Source organism: Vipera ursinii (genome assembly GCF_947247035.1).
Source record: "Vipera ursinii genome assembly, chromosome: 1".
NCBI classification, from domain to species: domain Eukaryota; kingdom Metazoa; phylum Chordata; class Lepidosauria; order Squamata; family Viperidae; genus Vipera; species Vipera ursinii.
In genome coordinates, this window is record NC_139512.1 from 318174059 (window position 1) to 318198838 (window position 24780).

Here is a 24780-nt window from a genome sequence, read left to right on the forward strand (position 1 = left end):
AAAACCCATCTTTTTTTCGTAGATTTAATAACACTTTTTTCTTGCAAAGATGTAATTAAATAAGTAGCTAGTATATAAAAGTATCATTGCAGGTTGTAAGCTGTTCGAAGTATAGCTGCCTTCTGCAATTGACTGATGGTGGTTTTGTCAATGCTAATAGTGTTCAAGTGGTGCTCCAGTTGTTTTGGGAGGATATTCAAGGCACCTATTAGTATTAGTACTATCTTCGTTTTCTTTTTCACAGTCATTCTTCTTTTTGCAGGTCTTTGTATTTTGTGATTTACTCCAGTTTTTTTTTCTTCTATTCTGCTGCTTCTGGTATTGGCAAATCTATTATCCAAACATATTTGTATTTCTTATCAATAATTGTTAATTATGTTTGCTGAACAGCCACATGTTAAGATTGGATTTGGCATTTTTGTCTGCCTATCCCCAGGACGTGGGACAGACAGATGTAGACGTTTGATGGTGTTACAGATATCTTCACAGAATGTAAGCTATTTTGAGTAAAGCTGCCTTTGGCAATTGACTGATGGTGAATTTGTCAATGCCAATAATGTTCAAGTGGTGCTTCAATTGTTTCCATTCCACCTTTTAGCGTTTCTAAACAAACAATATGGCTTTACATCATCTAGCGTTACAATTATCTGTTGTTTCTATGATCAAAGGTATTCTCAACAATTCTCCCTCTCTGAGGGAAATGGGCAGTTTAGAAATAGGATAGACAGACAGGCAGGCAGACAGATAAAGAGATGGAGGCAGTGATGGAAAGCTGACAGCTAGGGTTTGAGATCCGAGCACTGCCATTACTTGCCCCAGCTCCCGCCGAACTAGCAGTTTGAAAGCAAGCAAATGCGAGTACATAAATAGGTACCACTTCAGTGGGACATTAACAATATTCCATGTGCTTCAGTGTGTAGTCATGCTAGCCATGTCTTTGGAAATGCTGGCTCCCTCGGCTAAGAAACAGAAATCAGCCACTAGAGTCGGAAACGACTAAACAGGGGAAAACCTGTGTGTGTGTGTGTGTGTGTGTGTGTGTGTGTGTGTGTGTCTGTGTATAGTATATATCTATATGTATATACCTTTGTGTATACACACATACTAGTTCAGTACTGAAGAATATCAGGATGGCCTCTAAATTAACTTGGCTGGTATGCAATGCACTGAACTGACTAGACATTCTAGCAAGTGATGAGAAGATGCCTAAAATAGAATTGAAATCCAGTAATCTGAACAGAATGTGATTTTAATATGGAATCACTTACCAATCACCCACAGATATATTATGCACACAAATATATTTGGCTTTGTTTCAGCTGGATGATGGCTAATGCCCAGGCTTCACAGAAAAGGGGAATTTTGGAAGAGCAAAAAGAGATTTGATTATAATTGGACTGAAGCTAAAAGCATATATTTTTTCCTTCCCTTGCTTCATTTACACCTCCCTTACTTTCTTTGTGAAATATGCTGTATGGGTATTACATATTTAAAGACAGCAATAACACCAACTCCATCCTACAGTAAAAGTTTGGAATTATCATTGTTTCTCATAGTATGCCATACAGAAAATTAAGAACAAAATGTACCCTTTGTTGCACATCTTCTGCTAATGCAGAACAAATTATACATTTAATTTCCATCTCAACAAGGAATTTGCATATTGGCTCAAACCTGTAATCCATCAAATCAACCATTCTGCTGAAAATGAAAGGATCGAAGAGAAGAGGAAGATATGTGTTACATTTTTTCCTGACAGAAGTTCCTTCTGCATGGTTATTTTATTTTTAAATTTAAAAAACAATGTCAAAGATTTGCCATTTACAAACCTAAAATAAATCAATTTATTTTTATGCAGCTAACTAGTGAATGATACTTGTCATCAACATGTTTGACTGAAACTTTTTCTTCCCTCACTCTAAATAATAACCACTCATAGCAACCCTGGTATTTGCTTCCCACGCCAAACCCAATTATTAATTTGAAGTTCTTATGAGTGTTGAATTAGGGTGAATACAATAGTTACTAATAACAAAATAAAAAAGCTTGCTATTTAAAGGGCAACAGCTATAAATATATAAAGTTATCAAATATATAAAGGTCTACAAATTGATTTGGATGCTTTCAGATCTAGTCAGCCTAAAGTAAGTTGTCTTTTATTTCTAAAATTAGAAAAGGAACAACATTACAAATTCTACTAGGTTTATGACTATCAAACAGAAAAATGAAAAAGAAATAAGAGAAAGAAAAATTAAGTATTTAGGGTATTAATTAGTCTACATGAGGCAAAAAATGTTTTATTATGCACACTTTCTCTACCAGTTTGAATCTCTGAACTGAATATGTTTCAAATGTATTGATAGAATATATATAAGTTTTGGATCATATTTTCCCAATTTTGAGTCCCTGGTGATTTGGGCTTTTTAAAAAAAAATCATACATGGAAATTGACGGTGCTATTTAGGGAGTGGTTGCTGGGCATTCCTGACTTTAAGAGAGGTGATGAACATGACTATTTGTGTTTGTTTTGCCTTCTCCTTACCAAGTCAACCTGTTATTGATCCATAATTGCCAGGACTACCAAGATATAAAAATATTATACCAGTACTCTCCAAAAACATAATCTACAAATCAGAAGGAATGCCATAGGTTAGCACCATTTTTTTTTTGCCAAAATATTTCAGAAATTCTGTGGGAGCAATTTGCACATGGGTATGGGTGCTAATGATGACAAACTAGAGCAGCATACCTTGGTTCCTGTTCCTCTAAAGAGCCCAAGAATTACTGAGTGCTTTTATATCCAGACATTTATTTATTTATTATTTATTAATTTAATTTGTATACCGCCCTTCTCCCGAAGGAAGAAGATGTAGGAAGAAGGTCCCTGAGAAACACCAGAGTTTCAGCAATCACCAATTTCTACTTGAGCCTAAATTAGCTTATTCAACATTTCTGGTATAAGGATACCCTAGTAAATTAACTGATAGATAAATGCCACCTTATATTAGAAATGACTACTAATTATGTGTCTATCTGCTTCTCCTATCTATGTAGAATAATTTATATGAATCTCTGTTAACATAAACACTAAAATACAAGTATATTTATTCCATTTCCTTAGAGAGGTATCACACCAAGAAACCAAATCTAATTCTAGACTGCATCAGAAGAAAGACAGTGTGGGAGATCAAGAAAAGGCAATGCTCCTGAAAGTCAATGTACTTCAAGAAAAATATTAAAGGATACTCCTAGGTTGAAAAAGAGGTGTTAATGTGAATTTCTTTCATGCTACTATTATAAGCATAGCTAGGGGATACTACCAATAGCTATGGCTGCTGTAAATAGATAATGATTATTGTAGCTTACATACATTTGGGTTCTATATACGTATAAATGTTAATGGCAGAGGCAGAAGCCTACTCTGGCCTCTTATTTTTCTGACTTTTAGGCGCCCACCATTTCCAAGAGAGGGAATTACTGCCTTCCTATAACTAGCTCTCCATCCCCTCTCTCGTGTCTATGATGGGTTTACAGATCAGAAAATAAACAACAAGAAGACAGGAATAATTCTACCAAATCTATCATTTATTCCATTCTTAGAAAGGAAACTATGGATGGGGGAAGAAATTTGCTTGGATGGCTGGCTTTCAGTATGATAAAAAGGGAATATTTTATTTATTTATACATTTAAGGCATTTTTATCCTGCCTTTATTATTTAACAGATAACTTTAGGTGGCAAGCATATCTAATGCTCCTTCCTCCCATTTTCCCCACAACAACCACCACGTGAAGTGAGCTGGCTGAGAGAGAGTGATTGCTGGCTTTCATGACTAAGGCAGGACTAGAACTCACATTTCCTGGCTTGTAGCTGGGTGCCTTAATCACTAGACCAGATCAGAATCAGGCAGACAATGGTTATTCCCATGGGTCTCTATGGAAGTGAAAGCTAGACTTTGCAGAAGTTAGACATAACAATGATGTTTTAGAACTCTGATGCTGAAGACTCTTGAGATCACTATGAAAAGCTAAGAAATCAAGAATCCTGAAGGACCAGGGTGGAAACAGATCATCTTGGAGATCTATCTATTTGGTCACTGAGAGTGGACATCAATTTGAGAGCATACAATCAGTCAATCAAAAACTGCAGACACGTAGAATGCTCATAGGAACTGAGCAATGACATGAATAGAAAACAGTATACTATATGAGGAATAATGTTGGCATATTCAGAATTATAAACAAAAGGAAGAAAAATCTGAAACTGAGTAAAGTTAATAGATGCTGAATTATATGTGACAATTCAAGGAAAACACTAGGAGTTGTAGTAGTCCAGTTATAATGCAGTTATACATTATTTTAATTTTCATAAAAAAGGAAAGGAAAATAAAATCCTATGCATCGTATAAATAAATGGTATGTTTCTCAAGCTGATCTTCCCTTCAATTTTCTCTGTTTAAAATTAATAAAGAGGAAAAAGACAAATGATGATCAATATGTAAGAATTGTTTAGGCTAAAGGAAATGAAAGTGTCACAAAATAAATGGAAGAAAGAGAAGATGTTGAGCGTCCAATTTATTAACATAGCAGCATGTGAGTTCAGAAGAACTCGGGCAAAAAATTAGTTATGAATCATAAAAAATCCCTTATAAAAGCCATTATCAGACCCATGAATAAACTGCACACAACATTAACTGCAATACTGGTAAGTATTATATCATTGTGTTCCTTAATGTTTGTGAGCTGTACCCACACAAATGCTAGGAACTGCATACACATACATACATACATAACCAAAGACACACACACACACACACATACACACACACACACACAAATATAAAACCAAACACACGTGGGGAAGGTGGTGGGGGAGGTGGGATCTGTTATTGCTCAAACAACCACCTCCATTGCATTATCCCCCCACTGGAGACCCAAGCCAACGGGCAAAGCCATGTCTTTAGGCCCTTACAAAAAGAAAGGAGGGTTGGGGCCAACCTCACATCAAGGGGGGGGGGCAAGATGTTCCAGACAGTAGGAGCAACAGCAGAGAAGGCCCCCCCTCCTGGACCCGCCAGCTGGAATAATCAGGCTGATGGGACCTGCAGCATGCCTCCTCTGCTGGCACAAGTGGTACGGGCCAATGCCAGTGGACAAAACAGTTTAGGCAAAACTTTCTGAAGGTCTTAAGGAACAGTCAGGATATGAAAGAGTATTTCTCTTAATCAAATCTTAAACACATCTGTGTTGCTTTTCAAAACTGGCAATTGTTTAAAAACAGCTCCCACTTTTATTTAAAAAACATTATGAAGATTATTATATGGCTGTATTGTACCTTTTCTCCATAAGCTGAGAGAGATTCAGCACTCATTTAAAAAAAAGACCACTAATACTGACAATTTGCAATATTAGATACCTAGGCTGAGTGCGGGTAAAATAATGGGAGCAATAGTTATATCTCTGTGTTAGGAATGATTAACACAGAGATATAGTCTATTGCTCCCAATTTGCTGGGGGTAAAGCCAATGCCCTATGACATTTAAACAGTCAAACTTAGCTCTGATTCAGTTCTTATCTTGCTCAAGAACTGTAGTTTATTTTTATTTTCCTATGTTAACATTTTATTATCAAGCTACTAAATTATTTCATCCATGTTCAGAGTTTTGCCTTACCTTACCGAAGGTCAAATTCAGGTAGTCCTTGACTTACAACTGTGTGTTTAGTGACCGTTCAATGTTACAATGGAACTGAAAAAAATGATTTATGACCATTTTTCACACTTATGACCATTGTAGCACCATCATGGTCAAGTGATCAAAATTCAGATGCTAGGCAACTGACTCATATTTATGATGGTTGCAATGTCATGGGATCATGTGATCACCTTTTGTGACCTTCTGACAAGCAAAGTCAATGAGGAAGCCAGATTCACTTAACAACTGTTTTACTAACTTAACTCCAATGATTCACTCAACAACCATGGCAAGAAAGGATGTAAAATGGAGCAAAACTCACTTATCAAATGTCTTGCTTAACAACAGAAATTTTGGGCTTAATTGTGGTTGCAAGTCGAGGATCACCTATACAGAACTGAAGAAAAATCCACAAAATCATAACAAATGTACAAAGCATGTATATCACTAAACAAAGCCAGTAATTAAGCTTTAAAGGGAGACAAATAGCCAAATAGTAACAGTAACAAAAGAACAGAACTAAGAAGAAAAACAATACTTAAAATTATTACTAAATGATATTAATCTAGGATAAAACATCTCTTTTGTCTGTTGAAAATATTCAAAAGAGGGAGTAATCTATGAAAAAGTCTCCTTTGTGGTCCCAAACTGTTGGTTTTTTTAACTCCAAAAAGCACTTGTTTCACACCTCAACAACAGAGGAAATTCTTATGTCAGGTAATGATCCTTAAAATATTCAGTTCCCAAGCTGTTTATAGTTCATACCAAACAATTCCCAAGTAGTTTTCAAACATGCCTAAATATTTGTTTAAATCAATATAATTGTGGAAGTATACATATACACCTTATAAAGGTAAAGGTAAAGGTTCCCCCGCACATGCGTGCTAGTCGTTTCCAACTCTAGGGGCTGGTGCTCATCTCTGTTTCAAAGCCGAAGAGCCAGCGTTTGTCCGAGGACGTCTCCGTGGTCATGTGGCCGGCATGACTAGACGCCTAAGGTGCACGGAGCACTGTTACCTTCCCACCGTAGCGGTCCCTATTTTTCTACTTGCATTTTTACGTGCTTTTGAACTGCTAGGTTGGCAGAAGCTGGGACGAGTAACAGGCGCTCACTCTGTTACGCGGCACTCGGGATTCGACCTGCCAAACTGCCGACCATCTGGTCGACAAGCTCAGCGTCCCAACCCACTGAGCCACTGCGTCCCCTATACACCTTATACAGCTAGTTTAAAAAAAAATACATGAATCTCTCCATCAATATTTATATCAATATCAAGCTTTTGACAAAGTATACACAGCACTATAGGAAACTGCTCTAAATAGCCAGGGATCTTGCTTTGTTTCCTATTGAAAAAGGCTAGCAGTTACACTGTAATGGAACTTTTTTTCTTATTGCAAGTATGTGGATCAGAAATGTTGGCATAAGCATTCTCTAACACAGAAATCATATATGAAATAACCCTTAGGTGCAAAAGAAAAGACAACACTCAGATGGATTCTTAGTCTGACTTGCTGTAACAATTTCTAATGCATAACAATTTTATGCAAGCTATTAGGTTGCAGTCATCTGTGACACACTTTCTATTTTAATGTATTTTATAAAAGAATGTAAACTACCTCATATTCTCCCTTGCTTTCATTCATCTTTCTTTCATTTTCTCTCCATCAGGTGTACATTTTTCACCTTCTTTTCATTTCCTTTTAATCTAAAGTTTCCATCCCTCCCACATTCTGCTTTTTATAAGTTCTCATGCTTCTATCGTCTCCTTTTTTTCTTTTATACCAAATCACTCATCCTCAAAATTACTTCTCTCTTTGCTAATTAGTAATTTTAGCTCATTGTCACTAACTTTTTCCCTGATATCTGCTTCAGTAGCAGGTTAGGTTTTTTTTTCATGTTTAGCTATTTTGTACTATCAAGTCTACATCCCAGCTTTAAATGCCAAGTGTTTCATAATTGACCTATATAGTTAGGAAAATAAGAGAAACTTGTTAAGTGTTATTCCCACAAATTTAAACATATTAGTTTACCCTGATAATCACATACTTAAAGGACTGTACAAAATCATTTGGAGAGGGCACTGTCCCACCAATTCGCTACTACCCAAAGTACTAGATCTCAGCGGGTACTCTACTCATTGATAGAAGAAAAAAAGACAAGATAACTAATTTTAAATAAAGAAATTACTATTTCTTTAGATTGATTTAAATTCTGATTTTCTTTCGATCAAGTCTGTTTAATGTGCGATATGGATTAAATAAGTTCATAATATATTAGAAAGAAGTCCATGAGTATCAAAATCAAATTATTCCAAAACATAATAGGAAATACAGTTTTACACATATTATAAATCCAGACAATTGTGACAACTCCAAAAGCTACAATGAGTGTCATGATCATCAGCTGGGTCTGATCCTTACCTAAACGAAGGGAACCAAGAACTCCCATACCAAACTGAGTAAGAGAAATAAATACAAAGTACATTTGATATTGTGCACGCTTTATTAGGAATACGTTCTATTTTATTTTCTTGGATATCTGAATGTACATGTACCAAAATGCTGCAGTAATAATTCTATTGTCTTGAAAAATTATTTAATTGCTTAAATAACACATAAAACAGGGTAACTTTGGGCCAGTCTGTTAAGGAATTTGTTGTGCAGAGGTCTCCTTTTACTACCAAAGAGTTGCACAGACAAGAAAGGGTACTGAGAACAGTAAAAGTCACACAAGAATACACTGAGTTATAAAAACAAAAAGTAGTTTACTTTTGAGGTGGTGTAAGAACAAAAATGCACAGTCAAAAATAAACAGTCCAGGTCATAAACAATAGCAACAGTCCAAAGAGTAATCCAAACTACAAAGTCTTCTTACCAGTCCAGAGGTCAATACACAGTTCAGGTTACAACAGTAGTTAACCAACAGCAGAGCAAAAACAGTAATAGTAGAGATCAGTGAATTCAGAGAGAGAGAGAAGCTACATTCCTAGCTTCCTCTTATGGCCATGAGAACACTTACACACCCATTGGCCAATTAACTTCTTAAAGACATAGCATTATGGTTAATATATTTTCAACCCAACATTGTAGGCTAACACCATATGCCTAACATTCTCCCCTTTGGGTAGAATAATATATAACTCTTACAATCTTATGCACATTCTTTCACAATTAGCATTGTGTTTCACAGCACTTTGTACCTTCGTAAAATGGTCTGCAATATTTACATCAGATGAACAATACTCTAGCTGTATTAATTTATCCTTGATACATTGTCTGACATTTAAATAACGAAGATCAGTATGTTTAGATCTTGTTCTTACTGCAGCATTATTTGCCATCTTTATCGCAGCTTGATTGTCCTCATACACAATAAATGGATCATTTACATCTAAACCCATATCTAACAATAATTGTTTGTACACTAGCAGTTCTGTACATAACACTGATAAACATGAAAATTCAGCCTCCATTGTAGACAAGCTTATGTGTTTTTGTCTAATGGACTTAAAGTAGTTGCCCTCAAACTGGGTGCAAACACCTCGTCATAATCCTCAGTAGTTTGGGCAAAACCTTGTGCAACCAAACGTGCCTTATGGGTTACAGTCCCATCTACACCCTTCTTTATTTTATATATCCATTTACAACCTATAGCTTGCTCACCAGGTGGCAGTTTTGCTTTCTCATAGACCTTAAGATCCTGCAAAGACTTCAACTCCCTGTTCATTGCAGCTTTCCATGATGCCTGTTCCTTTTCAGGATACATCCTGATCTCATCATAGTTAGATGGCTCTACACTAACTTGACATATACTAGCTTCATAGCGATCAGGTGGATGTCTGATACGCGTTGAACGCCAAGGAATTACAGGGCTTTGAATTTCTGTCTCCTTTCCTTCCTCTTTCTCTGATTCATCTTTTATCTCCCCTATCTCCTTTTCATCTTTTATATTTACAGGAGATGTATTATCATTACTAGTTACATTATCAGAGAAGTCCTCAAACACTAGAGGATCAGTATTAACAGTTTCTTGCTCTAACCTATCCCAACCAACGTGCTCAAGGAATTTTGCACTAGAACTGTTATATACATTAGTTGTGCCTCGTTCCCAGAAACGATAGGATCTGTGGTTAGCTTCGTAACCTACGAAGTATAATTGCCTAGCCCTATGTTGGCCTTTACTCCTGAGTTGTGCAGGAATGTGGACCCAAGCTGGGGTGCCAAACGTGTGCAGGTAATCAAGGTTTGGTCTTCTACCATGCCATATTGTATATGGTATTTTACCAGTAGAAGTATTAACAACTATATTCAGAACATGGTTTGCACATTTTGCTGCCTCCCCCCACAGTCTATCTGTTAAGCCAGAATCTCTTAACATGGTTCTCATCATGGCTTGTAACGTTTGCCCACGTCTCTCAACAAATGCATTATGTTGAGGCCTATAAGGGGCTGAACGTTTATGCTCAATGCCAGCAGATTCTAACATATCAACAAAACGCTTATTTGTAAATTCAGTACCATTATCAGTAATTATGCACTGAACCTTTTTCTTTGTTTTCCTTTCCACAAACTTCAGCCAGTTTGCAAATTGTTGGAAAGTGTCTGCCTTTGACTTAAGCAGATAACAAAATCCATATCGAGAGTAGTGGTCCAATATACTTAAAATATAACATGACCCTCCTAAACTTGGTTTCATGGGTCCAATTAAATCAGTAAACACAACTTCCAAAGGTACAGTTGTTATGAAGCTGTTTAACCTGTTTGCAGGAGTTGCCTTACTTTTTTCCTGATTACAGGCATTGCAATTCAAATACTTACTACATGGCTTCAGTTTAATTCCTTCTACTAACTCAACTGTTTTACGTAGTGAGTTAAAGTTTACATGCCCTAACCGCCTATGCAATAAATGTATACACTCATCATGTGGCTTCTTGTTCTCACATATCGAGTTAGCTTTAACTGTACTAACCTGGTTACTTGTGAGAACGAATAAACCATCTTTCAAATTAGCAGTTACACAGGTTCCATTCCTCTCAATAGTGCATTGCTCCCCTCTGAATGTTACCACAAACCCAACTTTAACCAATTCTCTTACAGATAACAGGTTGAATCTTAGTTTAGGTATATATAACATAGGTAACTGTTCATCAATGCATGGACAATAGGAATTACCTTCACCAGAGGCCTTCTTCTTCCAACCGTTGGCTAGTGAAACATATTGGTTGCTGTTTTTCATATTAATAAACCTCTTTTTCACTTTGGTAATGCATTGTGAAGCCCCACTATCAACAACCCACAATTCATTATTTCTGGATGTTGGTTCACCAGAAATAGCCAAACCAATGCTCTTCTTAGCCTTTCCACTGCTATTTACATTCTGTTTTTTACCCTTTCTACAGAATTTGGCCATATGCCCTCTAGCCCCACAAGAAAAACATTTCTTGACGTTGTAAGCAGTGGTGAATGGCTGCTCCTCTTGTGGCTGTGTCTCTCTCAGCTGGTCTCTGTCACGCCTCCTTCTGGACTCTTCCAGCAGTCTCCCAGTAATGTTAGTCAATGTCAGTTCCTCTCTGGTCAGGACTTCCAAAGAAGAAACATACTCATCATAACTCTCATCCAAAGATGACAGAATAATGTAGACCTGATGCAACTCTGAAAAAATCAGCTCCTTTTCATGAAGCTCTTGAAAAGTTGCCTTCATTTAATTTAAATGGGTCAGCATATCTCCATTCTTCTGCAAACGAGCCCTAAACAGCTTACGTGTAAGGTGTATATGTGCACCCACACTGTCTCGAACATAAAGCCTTCGCAAAACGCCCCAACACCTAGCAGCAGACTCCTCACCACGAATATGGACAAGCTGCTGGTCATTCAGTGTTAGTCCAATAATGCAAAGAGCTTTCTCATTGTTTCGTTTAAAGTCGTCTAACTTCTTTGCATCCTCTTCGTCATCTGGATCCCAAGCAGTAGTATCTGGTGGGTTATTTACAACAGTCCATAGTCCTTCCTTGCGCAAAAGCAAGCAGCATTTCGTGGACCAGGAAACATAGTTTGTCCCATCCAACCGGGTTATCCAGGAGATGCCTGACAACAGTTCTTGTGCCATTTTACACCAAAAAACTAACACAAACTCAGCTAGGAAAACTGTGTGTACTTACTCTCAGTATAGGCCTGGGCCCATAACCAGTGTTAAGGAATTTGTTGTGCAGAGGTCTCCTTGTACTACCAAAGAGTTGCACAGACAAGAAAGGGTACTGAGAACAGTAAAAGTCACACAAGAATACACTGAGTTATAAAAACAAAAAGTAGTTTACTTTTGAGGTGGTGTAAGAACAAAAATGCACAGTCAAAAATAAACAGTCCAGGTCATAAACAATAGCAACAGTCCAAAGAGTAATCCAAACTACAAAGTCTTCTTACCAGTCCAGAGGTCAATACACAGTTCAGGTTACAACAGTAGTTAACCAACAGCAGAGCAAAAACAGTAATAGTAGAGATCAGTGAATTCAGAGAGAGAGAGAAGCTACATTCCTAGCTTCCTCTTATGGCCATGAGAACACTTACACACCCATTGGCCAATTAACTTCTTTTTTTTTTTTAAATTTTATTAAATTTATTATTTAAAAACATTGGACACAGTACCAGCGAGCTGACAAACCTTTTTGTCTACAATGTTTAAATATATATATATATATACATGTATATATGTACATCAAAAATACACTTAAATACACTTAGATTACAAATCGGTGAAATACCACAATATTTAAAACAGTGAGCTAGTCTGTAAAACCTAATAGAGACCTTTCTTTTTATCCATCCAAAGATACAATTTGTTCCAAATTCTATAATAGTCTGATTGATCTTTATTCTTTAATTCCAAAGTTAATTTGTCCATTTCAGCGCAATCCCAAATTTTCCTAATAACCTCTTTTTGTCCTGGGATCTCATTCTTTTTCCATTTTTGCGCAAATGATATTCTAGCTGCTGTGATAATATGGATCGTTAAGTATAGCACATCTTTAGGATATTTCTCTTTCGTGATTCCCAACAAGAAAAGTTCTGGACTAAACTCCAGATCTTGTTTCAATATTTCTTTCAGCCAAATCCAAATCATTCTCCAAAATTTTTGTGTTTTACTGCAAGACCACCACGTGTGGAAGTATGTGCCTATCTCTTCAGAACACTTCCAACATTTGGGAGATGCTGTTGTGTACATTTTTGCTAAGCGGGCTGGGGGAAGATGCCATCGGTAAAACATTTTAAATAAATTTTCTTTATACGATGAGGCCAGTGTTATCCTTTTATTCCTATCCCAAATTGTTTGCCAAGTATCTAGGTCGATGTTATGTCCTAAATTGTTAGCCCAGATCAACATGGGGTCTTTCACTTGCTCTTCAAACAGCTTATATCCCAAAAGTAATTTATAAAAATTCCTTATTTGTTTAGAGTCCGGTCCCAATAATATTTTGTCCAATGCTGTTTCAGAGGTATATATCCCCCATTCATTTTTATCCTTCCTAAATCTCGATTGGATTTGTAAGTAGGCCCACCAATCGAGTTTTATACCTTGTAATTCTAGTTCATTCCTAAGTTTCAATTCCCCCTCCTCATTCAGAATATCCTTGTATGAGATTATGTTACCCAAATCAAACAGATTTGGGTAAACTATCGCTTCAAGGGTGAATAGCCAGACCGGTATTTTGGTGTAATTGTGAGATCTAATTTTTTTCCAAGTATTGAGTAGCACTTGCCTGATCCGGTGTCTTTGAAAATGCGAGAAAAGACCTTGTTTCTCCGTCCATAGGAAAGCATGCCAGCCATATTGCAAATCGTGACCCTCTAAAGTTAATAGTCTTCTATTTCTCAAGATTACCCATTCTCTAATCCAGCTCAGGGCCGCGGCGTGGTAATATAATTCCCAGTCTGGCAATCCAAAACCCCCATTTTCCTTCGTGTCTTGTAAATATTTCAATTTAATTCTTGGTTTTTTCCCCTGCCAAATAAAATTTAGTGATAATTTATCCAAATTTCGAAAAAATTTAGAGTCGAGTTGAATTGGGATATTCTGAAACAGAAACAGGATTTTAGGCAGAATATTCATCTTAATGACAGCGATTCTTCCCAATAATGAGAGTTTTAGGTTTCCCCATCTTTCCAGGTCACCTTTTATTTGATTCACTACACTATCATAATTATCCTTTTTGAGTGAAGTGCATCTAGCCGTAATGTTAATCCCTAAATATTTTATTTTCTTGACTATTTCTATATCCGTGATTTCGGCCAGATTACCTTTTTGTTTATTGGTCATATTTTTAACAATCATCTTGGTCTTATTTCTATTTATTCGCAGTCCGGCAACCTCACCATATTTAGATAATTCTTCCAATAGCTTTGGTCCCGTCTGACATGGATCCTCCATAATAAAAACTAGATCGTCCGCGAAAGCTTGCAATTTAAAGGTTTCCTTTTTAATGGTTAATCCTTTTATCTTTGGGTCGTTTCTTATAGTTCTCGTTAATACTTCAAGAGTCAATATAAACAGCAACGGTGATAAGGGGCAGCCTTGCCGTGTTCCCTTTTGAATTTGAAACTTGCTAGATGCTTCCCCATTAATAATTATTTTTGCTTCCTGATTGTCATAAATTGCCCTAATTATATTTATAAATTTTTCTCCCATATTCATAAAGCTAAGCTGTTGGCACAAAAAAGACCATTTAACATTGTCAAATGCCTTTTGGGCGTCTAAGAAAAGTAATGCCATCTGTTGTTCGCTATGTAATTCATAGTACTCCAATGTATCTAATATTATTCTAATGTTGTGCTTAGTGTGTCTCTTAGCGAGAAAACCATTTTGATCTGCGTGTATGAAATCATTCAGAAATCGTTTCAATCGTTCCGCTATAATTGATGTAAATATCTTGTAGTCCGAGTTAAGAAGTGATATGGGTCTGTAATTTTGGATTAATGTATGGTCTGTGTTATCTTTCGGAATAAGGGTTATGTTTGCCTCTAGCCAAGATTTAGGCGTCCTTGCGCCTTCTAATACTGCGTTAAATACCTCCACTAGGGGTTGAGCTAGGATATTTTGTAATTCTTTATAAATCTCTGATGGAAGACCGTCGGGTCCCGATGCTTTATTATTCTTTTGTGCATTAATAGCTTTTATCACCTCAGATAGTCGAATTTCCTCGTTTAACATATTTCTGGTATCTTCTGTGACCTTAGGTAGTTTGGCTCTTTGAAAATATTCCTCCATTTTCTCCACACTTGCCTGGCTATCTTCTTTATATAAACGTTCATAAAATTCCTGGGCTATAATTTTTTTTTTTCCTCCTGGTGGAATATTCTCCCTTCCTCATCTCGTAGTTCGTGAATCCAGTTTTTCCCCTTTTGTTTTCCCAATTTGTATGCGAGCCACCGGCCCGGTTTATTTGCATTTTCAAAAAAATTTTGTTTCGTGTTTCTCAATTGTTGTGCCAATTTCTCTTTGTCTAGAATGTTAAGTTTGTGTTTAATCAGATCCATAGATTGTTTGATATTCTCTTTTTGTGGATCTTGTTGGAGTGTGACTTCTAAGCTCTTATATTCCTCTTCTAATCTTTCCCGTTGTTGTCTTTTCCCCTTATTTTTATATACCATATATGCCCTCGCTACCCCTCTCATCATTGCCTTAGCTGTATCCCAATTGTTTTGTACTGAGGTGTCTATAGCTTTATTTTCCTTAAAGAAAAAACTTAGTTCTCTCTCCATCTTAGATTTGAATTCGTCTTCTTTTAAAATTGCTCTTTGAAGCGTCCATCTGGATATTTTTTTGGAACCTTTCCAGATAAGTTTAATAGGATTGTGATCTGCCCAAGTACCTGTCGCTATATGTACCTCGTCTATTTCTGAACTAATTTCTTTCGTCATCCACACCATGTCTATTCTAGACCATGAGTTATGTCGGTTGGAGTAATATGTATATTGTCTAGCCTTACGATTTCTTTCCCTCCAGACATCTTGGATATTTAGTTCCTCAGCCAAGTTAAGAAAAGATCTCGGTAGAGTTCTTCTCTTCTTTTTCCTAAGCGTCTTTCCCATATAATCCAAATTTATATCTAGGATAGCATTAAAATCTCCTATTAAACAAATCTCCTCATAATCAATGCTACATATCTTATTGTGAAGTGTTTTGAAAAATTGTTCTTGGTTATGGTTTGGGGCATATATCTCTACCATCATGACCTTCCTGTGATTTATTATAACCTCGACTATCAGTATTCTACCCTCTTTATCGTTATAAATTTGTTTTGCAGTCAATTTTGGGTTTACATATAGTGCCACTCCTCTCTTTTTCTTGTGTCGGTCTAAGGAAACGAATAGGTTCCCTATTCTTGGTTGTACTAACAAATATTTTTGTTGTTCCTTTATATGGACTTCTTGTATTGCCACGATATCCAATTGTTGGTGAATAAGCCTATTAAAAAATTTCCGCCTTTTCACTGGCGAATTCAATCCATTAATATTCACAGACATAATACTACACTCACCTCCCTTCATCTTACTTATTTCTGGTTTTTGTGGATCTCGTGATTCGGGGCTCTCTCTCTTCCTTGTCTCTAGTTCCATGTTTCTCTGTTAACTCACCGGATTTGTTCCTTCTATCCTCTGTAGCTAAGATCTTCCCATCCATTGCCACACGTATTGTATCTCTTTCTCTTACCTCCCTTCCATCTTGATCTTCTAAATCTACTTCCTCTTGGCTATGGAAGTGGCGTTTGTAAAAATCTTCTGCCTTCTCTATCGTGTCCAGTCTATGCCTTCTATCCTGCCACGTAACAAGAATACCCTCTGGAGTTAGCCATCTAAAGTTTACATTTTCTCTTATTAGTTTGGATGTTAAGAATTGATAGCCGCGTCTCAGATCCCTCATCCTTTTAGGTATCTGTTTAAGGATGGTGATTGGTTGGCCCCGAAATTCTAATGGTTCCTCTCTAGATCTATGCAGAAGCTCATCCCGAATTGATTTTTTAACTAACCTTACATGTACTTCTTTTGGGAGGTTGTGCCTTCTCGCATAATTAGTTTGGACCCTGTATGTTTCATCAATTTCCGCCAGCATTTCCTCCTTCCCTACACCGAGTGCCTTTGCCATCAGTTCTGCCATCATGACCAACAGATCTTCCCCTCTTTTTTCTTGAACGTTCTGGAAGCGTAGATAATGAGCAGCCTTTTCTGCTTCCAGAAAAATGACTGTTGTTTCTAATTCCTTATTAGCCTGAAGGAGTGTTTCATTTAAATCATCTACTCTCTTTTCCTCTTTTTCCATTCTAGCTTCCATATCTTGAAGTCTTTGTTCATTTTTGACTAATTGCTGTTGAATCCCTTCAAATTTATCATCTATCGCTTGGATTTTCCCCTTTAATTCACCAGTGTCGTTTCTTATTTGGCCTATTTCTCTCTTCATCTCCTCGTGGTTTTTGGCCATTGCCTCGTGTAGGTTTTGCAAAAGGGCATGTAAATCTTTAAAGGAATTCGAGTTAGATCTTTCCCTTTGCAGCATATCCTCTATAGATTTCTGATTGGAGGGACTTGAGGCCATCCCCTGTCCCTGTGCTGCTGCCTTTTTGCCAGCGCTAGGCTTAGTTGCTCCCGAGATACTTGTCATGTTTCCCCAATTTTAACAGCGTTTTATCAATGTATAATACCCTGAGTCTTATATAAACCTTTTAACTCTGACAAAAGATATATAAAACAGTTACCACCAGATACTTATTACCAACTAAGCAATTTATATAATAGAATTCTATAGTATGAATATAATCAAAGTCACGTTCTTCTTCTTTTTCCCCCCCCCCCGTTTCCGGCACAGAAATTGGCACCTTTTCCGTCTTCCTCTGCTGTCAAAGACCAGTAGGTGTCCCACTAAACAAACCTCCAGTTACTAAATTGCTATATCAAATGGCCGCCCGTGACAAGTAGAGTAGAATTTCAAAAGTTTCAAAAGTTCACAAATTCAAAATTTACCAGGATAGACCAGACTAGACCAAGCTGATCGCTTTCCACGCCCGACAATCCAGAGTTCAGTCTCTAAGGCTCCAAAGCTCAGACTTTGACCTGTTGTAGCTTTTCTCCAGCTAGAGTACAGTCATATAGTCTTCGGCTTTCTTTCCCTTGCTGTTTTTGCCAAACGCCTCCCTCAAGACTTCTATCGCCGCTTATTCCCTCTCCGTGAGGCTCCCACTTCGAACCAGTACCTCTTTCACAAGCGCTTCCTATTTAATATTCGGATACACTCTCCGTCAGCTCCGCTCTACCGTTGTCCCGCTGCTTACGTGCTAGCTCCGTCCCTCTGTCAGATCTTCATGTCGGCCATTACTGGCCTCCTTCTCCCCGGTTCGCTCGCATCAGACTTTCTCCGGATCTTCAACACGAACTGCCGCTCATGAAGGTTCTCCGGGCTGCCTGCAACTTCGGATGTCCCTACAGGACCTCCTGAAGCTCCGAAAAGCCCCCGCGAACACTGGGTGAGAGGTTGTGCGAGGAGAGAGCTCCGTTCACACAGCCGCCCGCTCTGACAGTTGGCTCCGCCCCCGGCCAATTAACTTCTTAAAGACATAGCATTATGGTTAATATATTTTCAACCCAACATTGTAGGCTAACACCATATGCCTAACACAGTCACTCCAAGTCCAGTCCACTTTACAGGGTTATCGTTGTGGGAAAAACAGGAGGATCAAGGAGTATTATATATGTTTACCACCCTGAATTACTTATAAAGTAATAAAAGATGGGATAAAAATCTAATAATAATAATAATAAAAATAGGTTCCCTTTGCTAAACAGCAGAAAGAAATGCTAATTTTTGTGCCAAGTTCAGGAAGTCAATTTGTTTAATGGAAATGTTTACCTAACAAAATCTGTTTCTCTTCCAGCACAAATAAATACAAATGAAGTAGGTGTTTAAAAATTTATTATTCAAATCAGGGTTTCTCATATTGTTACCTAAGTATTCTTAATTTAAACCTATCCATATCAACTCTTGCCTCTTTAATTTGGGAAAGTTCTCAGGAGAAAACAGTATACTGTATGCTCTCCATAATGCTCAGAAAATACCATAATGACTTCCATTTCATTCACATTTGGTAAGATTTTATGAATGGCAACTTTGTTCTACTGAATTCAGATTCAGTTTGTAACTATAAATCAGAAGGAGTCTGACCTACACTATAGCTAGGACTTTTAATAAAATGTTAGTCTAAAGCAGACATGTCAAACACAAGGCCCGGGGGCTGGATCCGGCCTGCAAAGTGGTTTCATGCGGCCCGCGAAGCCATCCTGGAAACAGTGAGGGAACGGCCCCCACCGCCTTGGCTCTGGCCCAGAGACCCTCATTCTGACAGAGACCCTCAGATCTGTCCCACTCCTGCCCAGGCCCCCATAGGCACCCTTGATGCGAACGATGTAGAGCTGGCCATGCCCACTCAGTAGGCCATACGCACTCTAGCCATGCCCACCCAGTAGGCCACGCCCACACTGGCCATACCCACCCGGCCCCCCCGAGGGCAACCACAATGCTGATGCGGCCCTCAATGAAATTGAGTTTGACACCCCTGGTCTAAAGAGTGTTACTAGACAAATCTTGATTTTGGTTACCATATAACAACACAGCTTTCACTATAAAGTTTGGCCTTGAACAGCATTCCAAAGGTGGGTCTCAGTTGGCAATTTTGTCCATACTTCACTGCTATAAACATTTTTTTTGACAAATCATTGCACTGAATCAAGTTTTTATTTATATTCTAAAACTATATCCCACATTTTCTCTTCTTTCTCAGCATTAACATTGCCTTATATAGGCAAGTATATACAATTCAAACAGTCTTCATCTAAATCAGGCATGTCAAACTCACAACTTTTTCCCCATTGCAGGCAATGGGGTGGGCGCGGTTTCAGTATGATGCATCCGGCCCATGGGCCGGCAGTTTGACATGCCTGATCTAAATGAACAAATTACTATCTGTAAGAAATATTTATTTATTTATTTATTCAATAATATTTATATACCACCCTTCTCCCGAAGGACTCAGGGCGGTGAACAGGGCAAGAATAAAAATACAAAATTACAAAAATTAAAAAAGGATTAAATAAATGCCCACTAAAAACAGTAAATACAATATTAAAACCCCAATAAAACCCCCCCAATCCCCCATCAGGCCAGGCCGGCTTGTTCGAATAAGAATGTTTTTAGATCGCGACAAAAGGAGCGAAGATGGGGCGCCATCCGGAGCTCAACCGGTAACTGATTCCATAGCTCCGGGGTGCCCACAGAGAAGGATCTCCCCCTGGGGGCCACCAATCGACATTCTCTGATCGGTGGCACCCTGAGGAGGCCCTCTCTGTGGGAACGCACAGGGCGAAGGGAAGTTGATGCCGGCAGCAGGTGTTCCCTAAGGTACTCCGGACCCCTGCCATGTAGGGCCTTAAACACCATTACTAGTACCTTGAATCTCACCCGGAAGACAACTGGCAACCAATGCAGCTCACGGAGCAGAGGTGTAACATGGGAGTATCGGGAGACTCCCAACACAACTCTCGCGGCTGCATTCTGTACCAGTTGGAGCCTCCGGGTGGTCCTCAAGGGCAGCCCCATGTAGAGAGCGTTGCAGTAGTCCAGACGAGAGGTCACGAGCGCGTGAGTGACCGTGCATAAGTCATCCCGGCCTAGATAGGGCCGCAACTGGCGCACCAGGCGAACCTGGGCGAAAGCCCCCCTAGTCACAGCCACTATGTGATCTTCCAGAGTGAGCCATGAATCTAGGAGGACTCCCAAGTTGCGAGCCCTATCTACGGGGGGTAATAATTCACCCCCCATAGAGAGAGGTGGAATATCCGAATTAACCCGGGATGCAGGTATGCAAAGCCACTCAGTCTTGTTGGGGTTGAGTTGAAGTCTGTTCCTCCCCATCCAGACCCGAACCGCCTCCAGGCAATGGGACATCACGTTGAGGGCATCACTGGGGTGGTTTGGGGTCAAAATAAAAAGCTGGGTATCATCAGCATACTGATGATACCCAACTCCAAAGCCACGAATGATCTCACCCAGCGGTTTCATATAGATGTTGAACAGGAGAGGCGAGAGGACCGACCCCTGAGGAACTCCACAAACGAGAGACCTCGAGGTCGACCTCTGCCCCCGTCAACACCGACTGCGAACGTCCCAGGAGATAGGAGAACCACTGCAAAACCGTGCCTCCCACTCCCAATCCCCTGAGACGCCGCAGCAAGATACCATGGTCGATGGTATCAAAAGCCGCTGAGAGGTCTAATAGGACTAGGACAGAGGAATGTCCCCTGTCCCGAGCCCTCCAGAGATCATTCACCAGCGCGACCAATGCCGTCTCCGTGCTGTACCCGGGCCTGAAACCCGATTGGTACGGGTCTAGATAATCCGCTTCTGTTCGCTTAATGATAATTCAAAATTACAACAGCTTTGGAAAAAAAACAATTTACAACTTGTTCTTGTACTTACAACCATTGCACTATTCGAGTCACATGATCATAATTTGGGGGGGTTGGCAACCAGCCTGCATTTATGATTGGTTGCAGCATCCTGCAGTTACATGACTGGAACTTACTGAGTTGGCTAAATTGACTTCTTTGATTAGAGAAAAGACAATATTTATGTTTATTGCTACCGTAACTGGAAACCCTTTATAGACTTTTTGCATGAAACTAAAAAAAAATAACTTGCAATTTCTCTTGATGATTACATTGATTATAGAATTATTAAAACTTTTAATAAAATTATATCAAAACAAATGGAAGAAACAAGCTCACACAAATATCCAACTATTATATTTCATTGCTTCATTCCTCCAGTTTCAACATGTGTAACTTCGTTTTTCCCTTCTCTCAAGACTTTTATATACCCTTCTCTCACAGTCACAGAATGGCAGAATTTAGACTCTCAGCTTATTCAGTTCAGGATACTGATTTCTTTCTTCTTTTTGATCATATTTCACACATATTAGAGGTGATATTGATACAGGGTGTTTACAAGTCCCACAACCAAAAATTGTTTTTCACATTTTCTGTATTAATAACATAAACAATAGCATGTTTTATATCAATCCACCATATAAACCTATCACCAGACCTCTTTCTCACTGATCTAAGTCTGAAACTAAATTATTTGTACTTATTTTGTTCTTAAATAATGTCCTGTATTCCTTGCAACAGATTTTTTTTGCCATGGCCAGATTCTGTGCTGCCTATAGCCACATATTACTATTATTCATGACAACTAATTATTCCCCCCCCCACCCCACCGCCTTCTATTTTTCTTTGCATAAGTTGGCTGTCAGCATAAAAAGAATCTCAATTCTCATTTGAAAAGATTTCTGGGTCCTATAACAACTATGAATACATGGCTGCATAACTCCAAAACAGTGAAAACAACATGGATTGACATCAGCTATTATTTGAATATATTTAATGTGCATGTCTTCTCGTCTAATCTCACTGCTTTGAAAGACAGTCAGGTCAGATTCTGATCAACTAGATTTTATCACAGCCTAATCTTTCTGGATATCCAAACAAGAATTCAAATACCAACTTAAACCCTGCCTTAGGAAGTCTCACCTAAGTACATTTATGATCACGTCATATTGCTTATTACACTTAAAGGTAAAGGTAAAGGTTCCCCCGCACACGCGTGCTAGTCGTTTCCGACTCTAGGGGCCGGTGCTCATCTCCGTTTCAAAGCCGAAGAGCCAGCGCTTGTCCGAGGACATCTCCGTGGTCATGTGGCCAGCATGACTAGACGCCAAAGGCGCACGGAACGCTGTTACCTTCCCACCGTAGTGGTCCCTATTTTTCTACTTGCATTTTTACGTGCTTTCGAACTGCTAGGTTGGCAGAAGCTGGGACGAGTAACAGGCGCTCACTCTGTTACGCGGCACTCGGGATTCGACCCGCCAAACTGCCGACCTTCCAATCGACAAGCTCAGCGTCCAGCTTCATTTGTTCTTTATTAACGCTCCAGGCTGCTTCTTGCCAACAGTTTCACAATGCTCTAATAAGCTCATTCTGTGAAGGAGACCCTGTAGTAGTTTTGGCTGAAAGCTGAAGCATCTATTTATGACTCTACACTGCAGTTAATTCTTAACAGACCTGACAATGAAAATAACATCTATGCAATTATCAAGAGGCAAAGTTGGCTTTTATATGGTAGCTAAACTGATTTATTGTAAGGTACGGATACTTACTGCAGCAGTCAATATGACTCATGAAAATGCTTATTTTCAGCATCAATGCTCATTTCCCAATATTGTTTTATTCATCAAGCTTTGAATTTTCAACAAGCAATAATATTGGGAAAGGAGATTATCAAAGACTGTCATATATTTTCCTGTCAGTAGCCAGGGGCACATAATTTCATATGGCTATGTCAGTACAGAACACCCAGAATAATATTTAATATTTTTAAAAAGGTATTAATTTTTATATCTTCTGCCGTTAATTTCTTTTGCTTGCTACTTCTTACCCTTTTTCTGCACTTTGTACAAAGTTGTTTACCTCACAAGGAATAACATGCTAGGTATACATGTAGGTAGGGATTAATTCCTTTTAATTTAACCTACTATCATAATAATGAAGGGAAAAATAAATTGTCCAATTTTCTATCACTCATTTGACTCAGGTTTCAAAAATTTCTCACATATTATGAAAAAATGTTATCTTTCTAAAGATATCCAGCTTTACAGATTATTACACTTTTCAACTATAACACTGTTGAGTTTGCCCCAACTGAAAAGCAAGGTACAGCAAAGCTTGAGCATTGTGAATCTGGAAATCTTCAATTCAAATCTCATTTTGCAAGAAACCCACTTAATTTTATTAAATAAACCATTATGTTCTTTCCTTTGTCTTCTAATTTGCAACAGAATAATAATGATAAGCTTTGCAGGGAATACTGAATTTATTCCTGAAATTAAGTCTGGACACTCTTATTATTCAACATATATGCAACCATTTAAGCTAGTTCCATATTTTTGTGAGCCCTTATTATTTCATTTTGTTTAAAACATTTAAATATAGTGATTGAAAGAAACTGTTGGTTATCCCATTTTCTTGGCATCTTTGCAACATCACATAGAGATGTGCAGCATGTTAGTATGTCATGCAGAAAGGGTATCCCTGCCAATGCTAACAAAATGAGTGACAGATATAACAAGACAGTTATATAACAAAGCCAGCAATCAAGAGAACAGTTTGGGGACAACTAAATTAAGCAAATAGTGTATGTTCACTGACATGATCCCAAAATCGTTTAGAAGGGGGGGAAAAAAAGCTCAGAACTGCTGATCAGTGACACAGAGATGCACAATTTATTGCATTTTTCTAGGCATCAATGTTTACCTTTTGTTAAATCAGGCCTTGAAGAAGGCTGGCCTGCGGTTTCTTCAGGGTCTTCATTACTGCTTTCTGATGCATCACTGTCAGTTTCATCCCCGTCATCTTCATCACTCTCTGTGGTATCACTGACATCATTATCACTCTCCACTCTCTCATAATCACTGTCATCTGACTCCTCTTCAGATTCTTGGCTAGGTGAATTCACTTCAGGCAAGAGCTTAGGTCTTTTGGCATCATCAGCACTTCCCGCAGCACCACCTCCCATGCTGCTCAAAACGTGTAGAGATCGTTTTTGGCCTAAGAGTTTTCGATTTAAGATACTGATCTGCCCACTGATATCCGGAGTCTGTACTGTTGGAGTCTTATTGTCCTTACCAGAGGAGGAATTCTTCTTTTGGGGATGGCCCCCAGCTTTATTCTCACGCACCTGCTTCATAAGGCTTCTGGTATTTTTGTACACGTCAACTCACTAGTTCAAGTAAGAAAAAAATATATATTAGCCTTCATTTCATTATAATTCAGTAACAGAAAATGGGATTGGCTGTCTAATTATATTTCTCAAATTTGAAATCTTATGCATATTCCCAGATGAAAAACAGCTGCATTAAAACAGTTAATAAACTAGGAGTTTATAAACTGGGAAGGAATTATGGCACTGTACTCATTTGATAACATGCTTTGTTTGTG

General features: G+C 38.4%; 1 protein-coding gene across 3 annotated transcripts in view; it reads right to left on the reverse strand.

The window, feature by feature from the left end:
• RRP36 (ribosomal RNA processing 36) overlaps positions 1–24780 on the reverse strand; it is a 45451-nt gene that overhangs the window by 17697 nt on the left and 2974 nt on the right. For 2 of the 3 annotated variants that reach the window (XM_083372414.1, XM_083372415.1), the window contains exon 2: positions 24097–24562. In XM_083372414.1, the coding sequence (XP_083228540.1) occupies positions 24097–24529 (433 nt within the window). In that variant the 5' untranslated portion in view covers positions 24530–24562. The remainder of the gene's footprint in view (positions 1–24096; positions 24563–24780) is intronic. The other variant, XM_083372413.1, reaches the window with a different exon arrangement.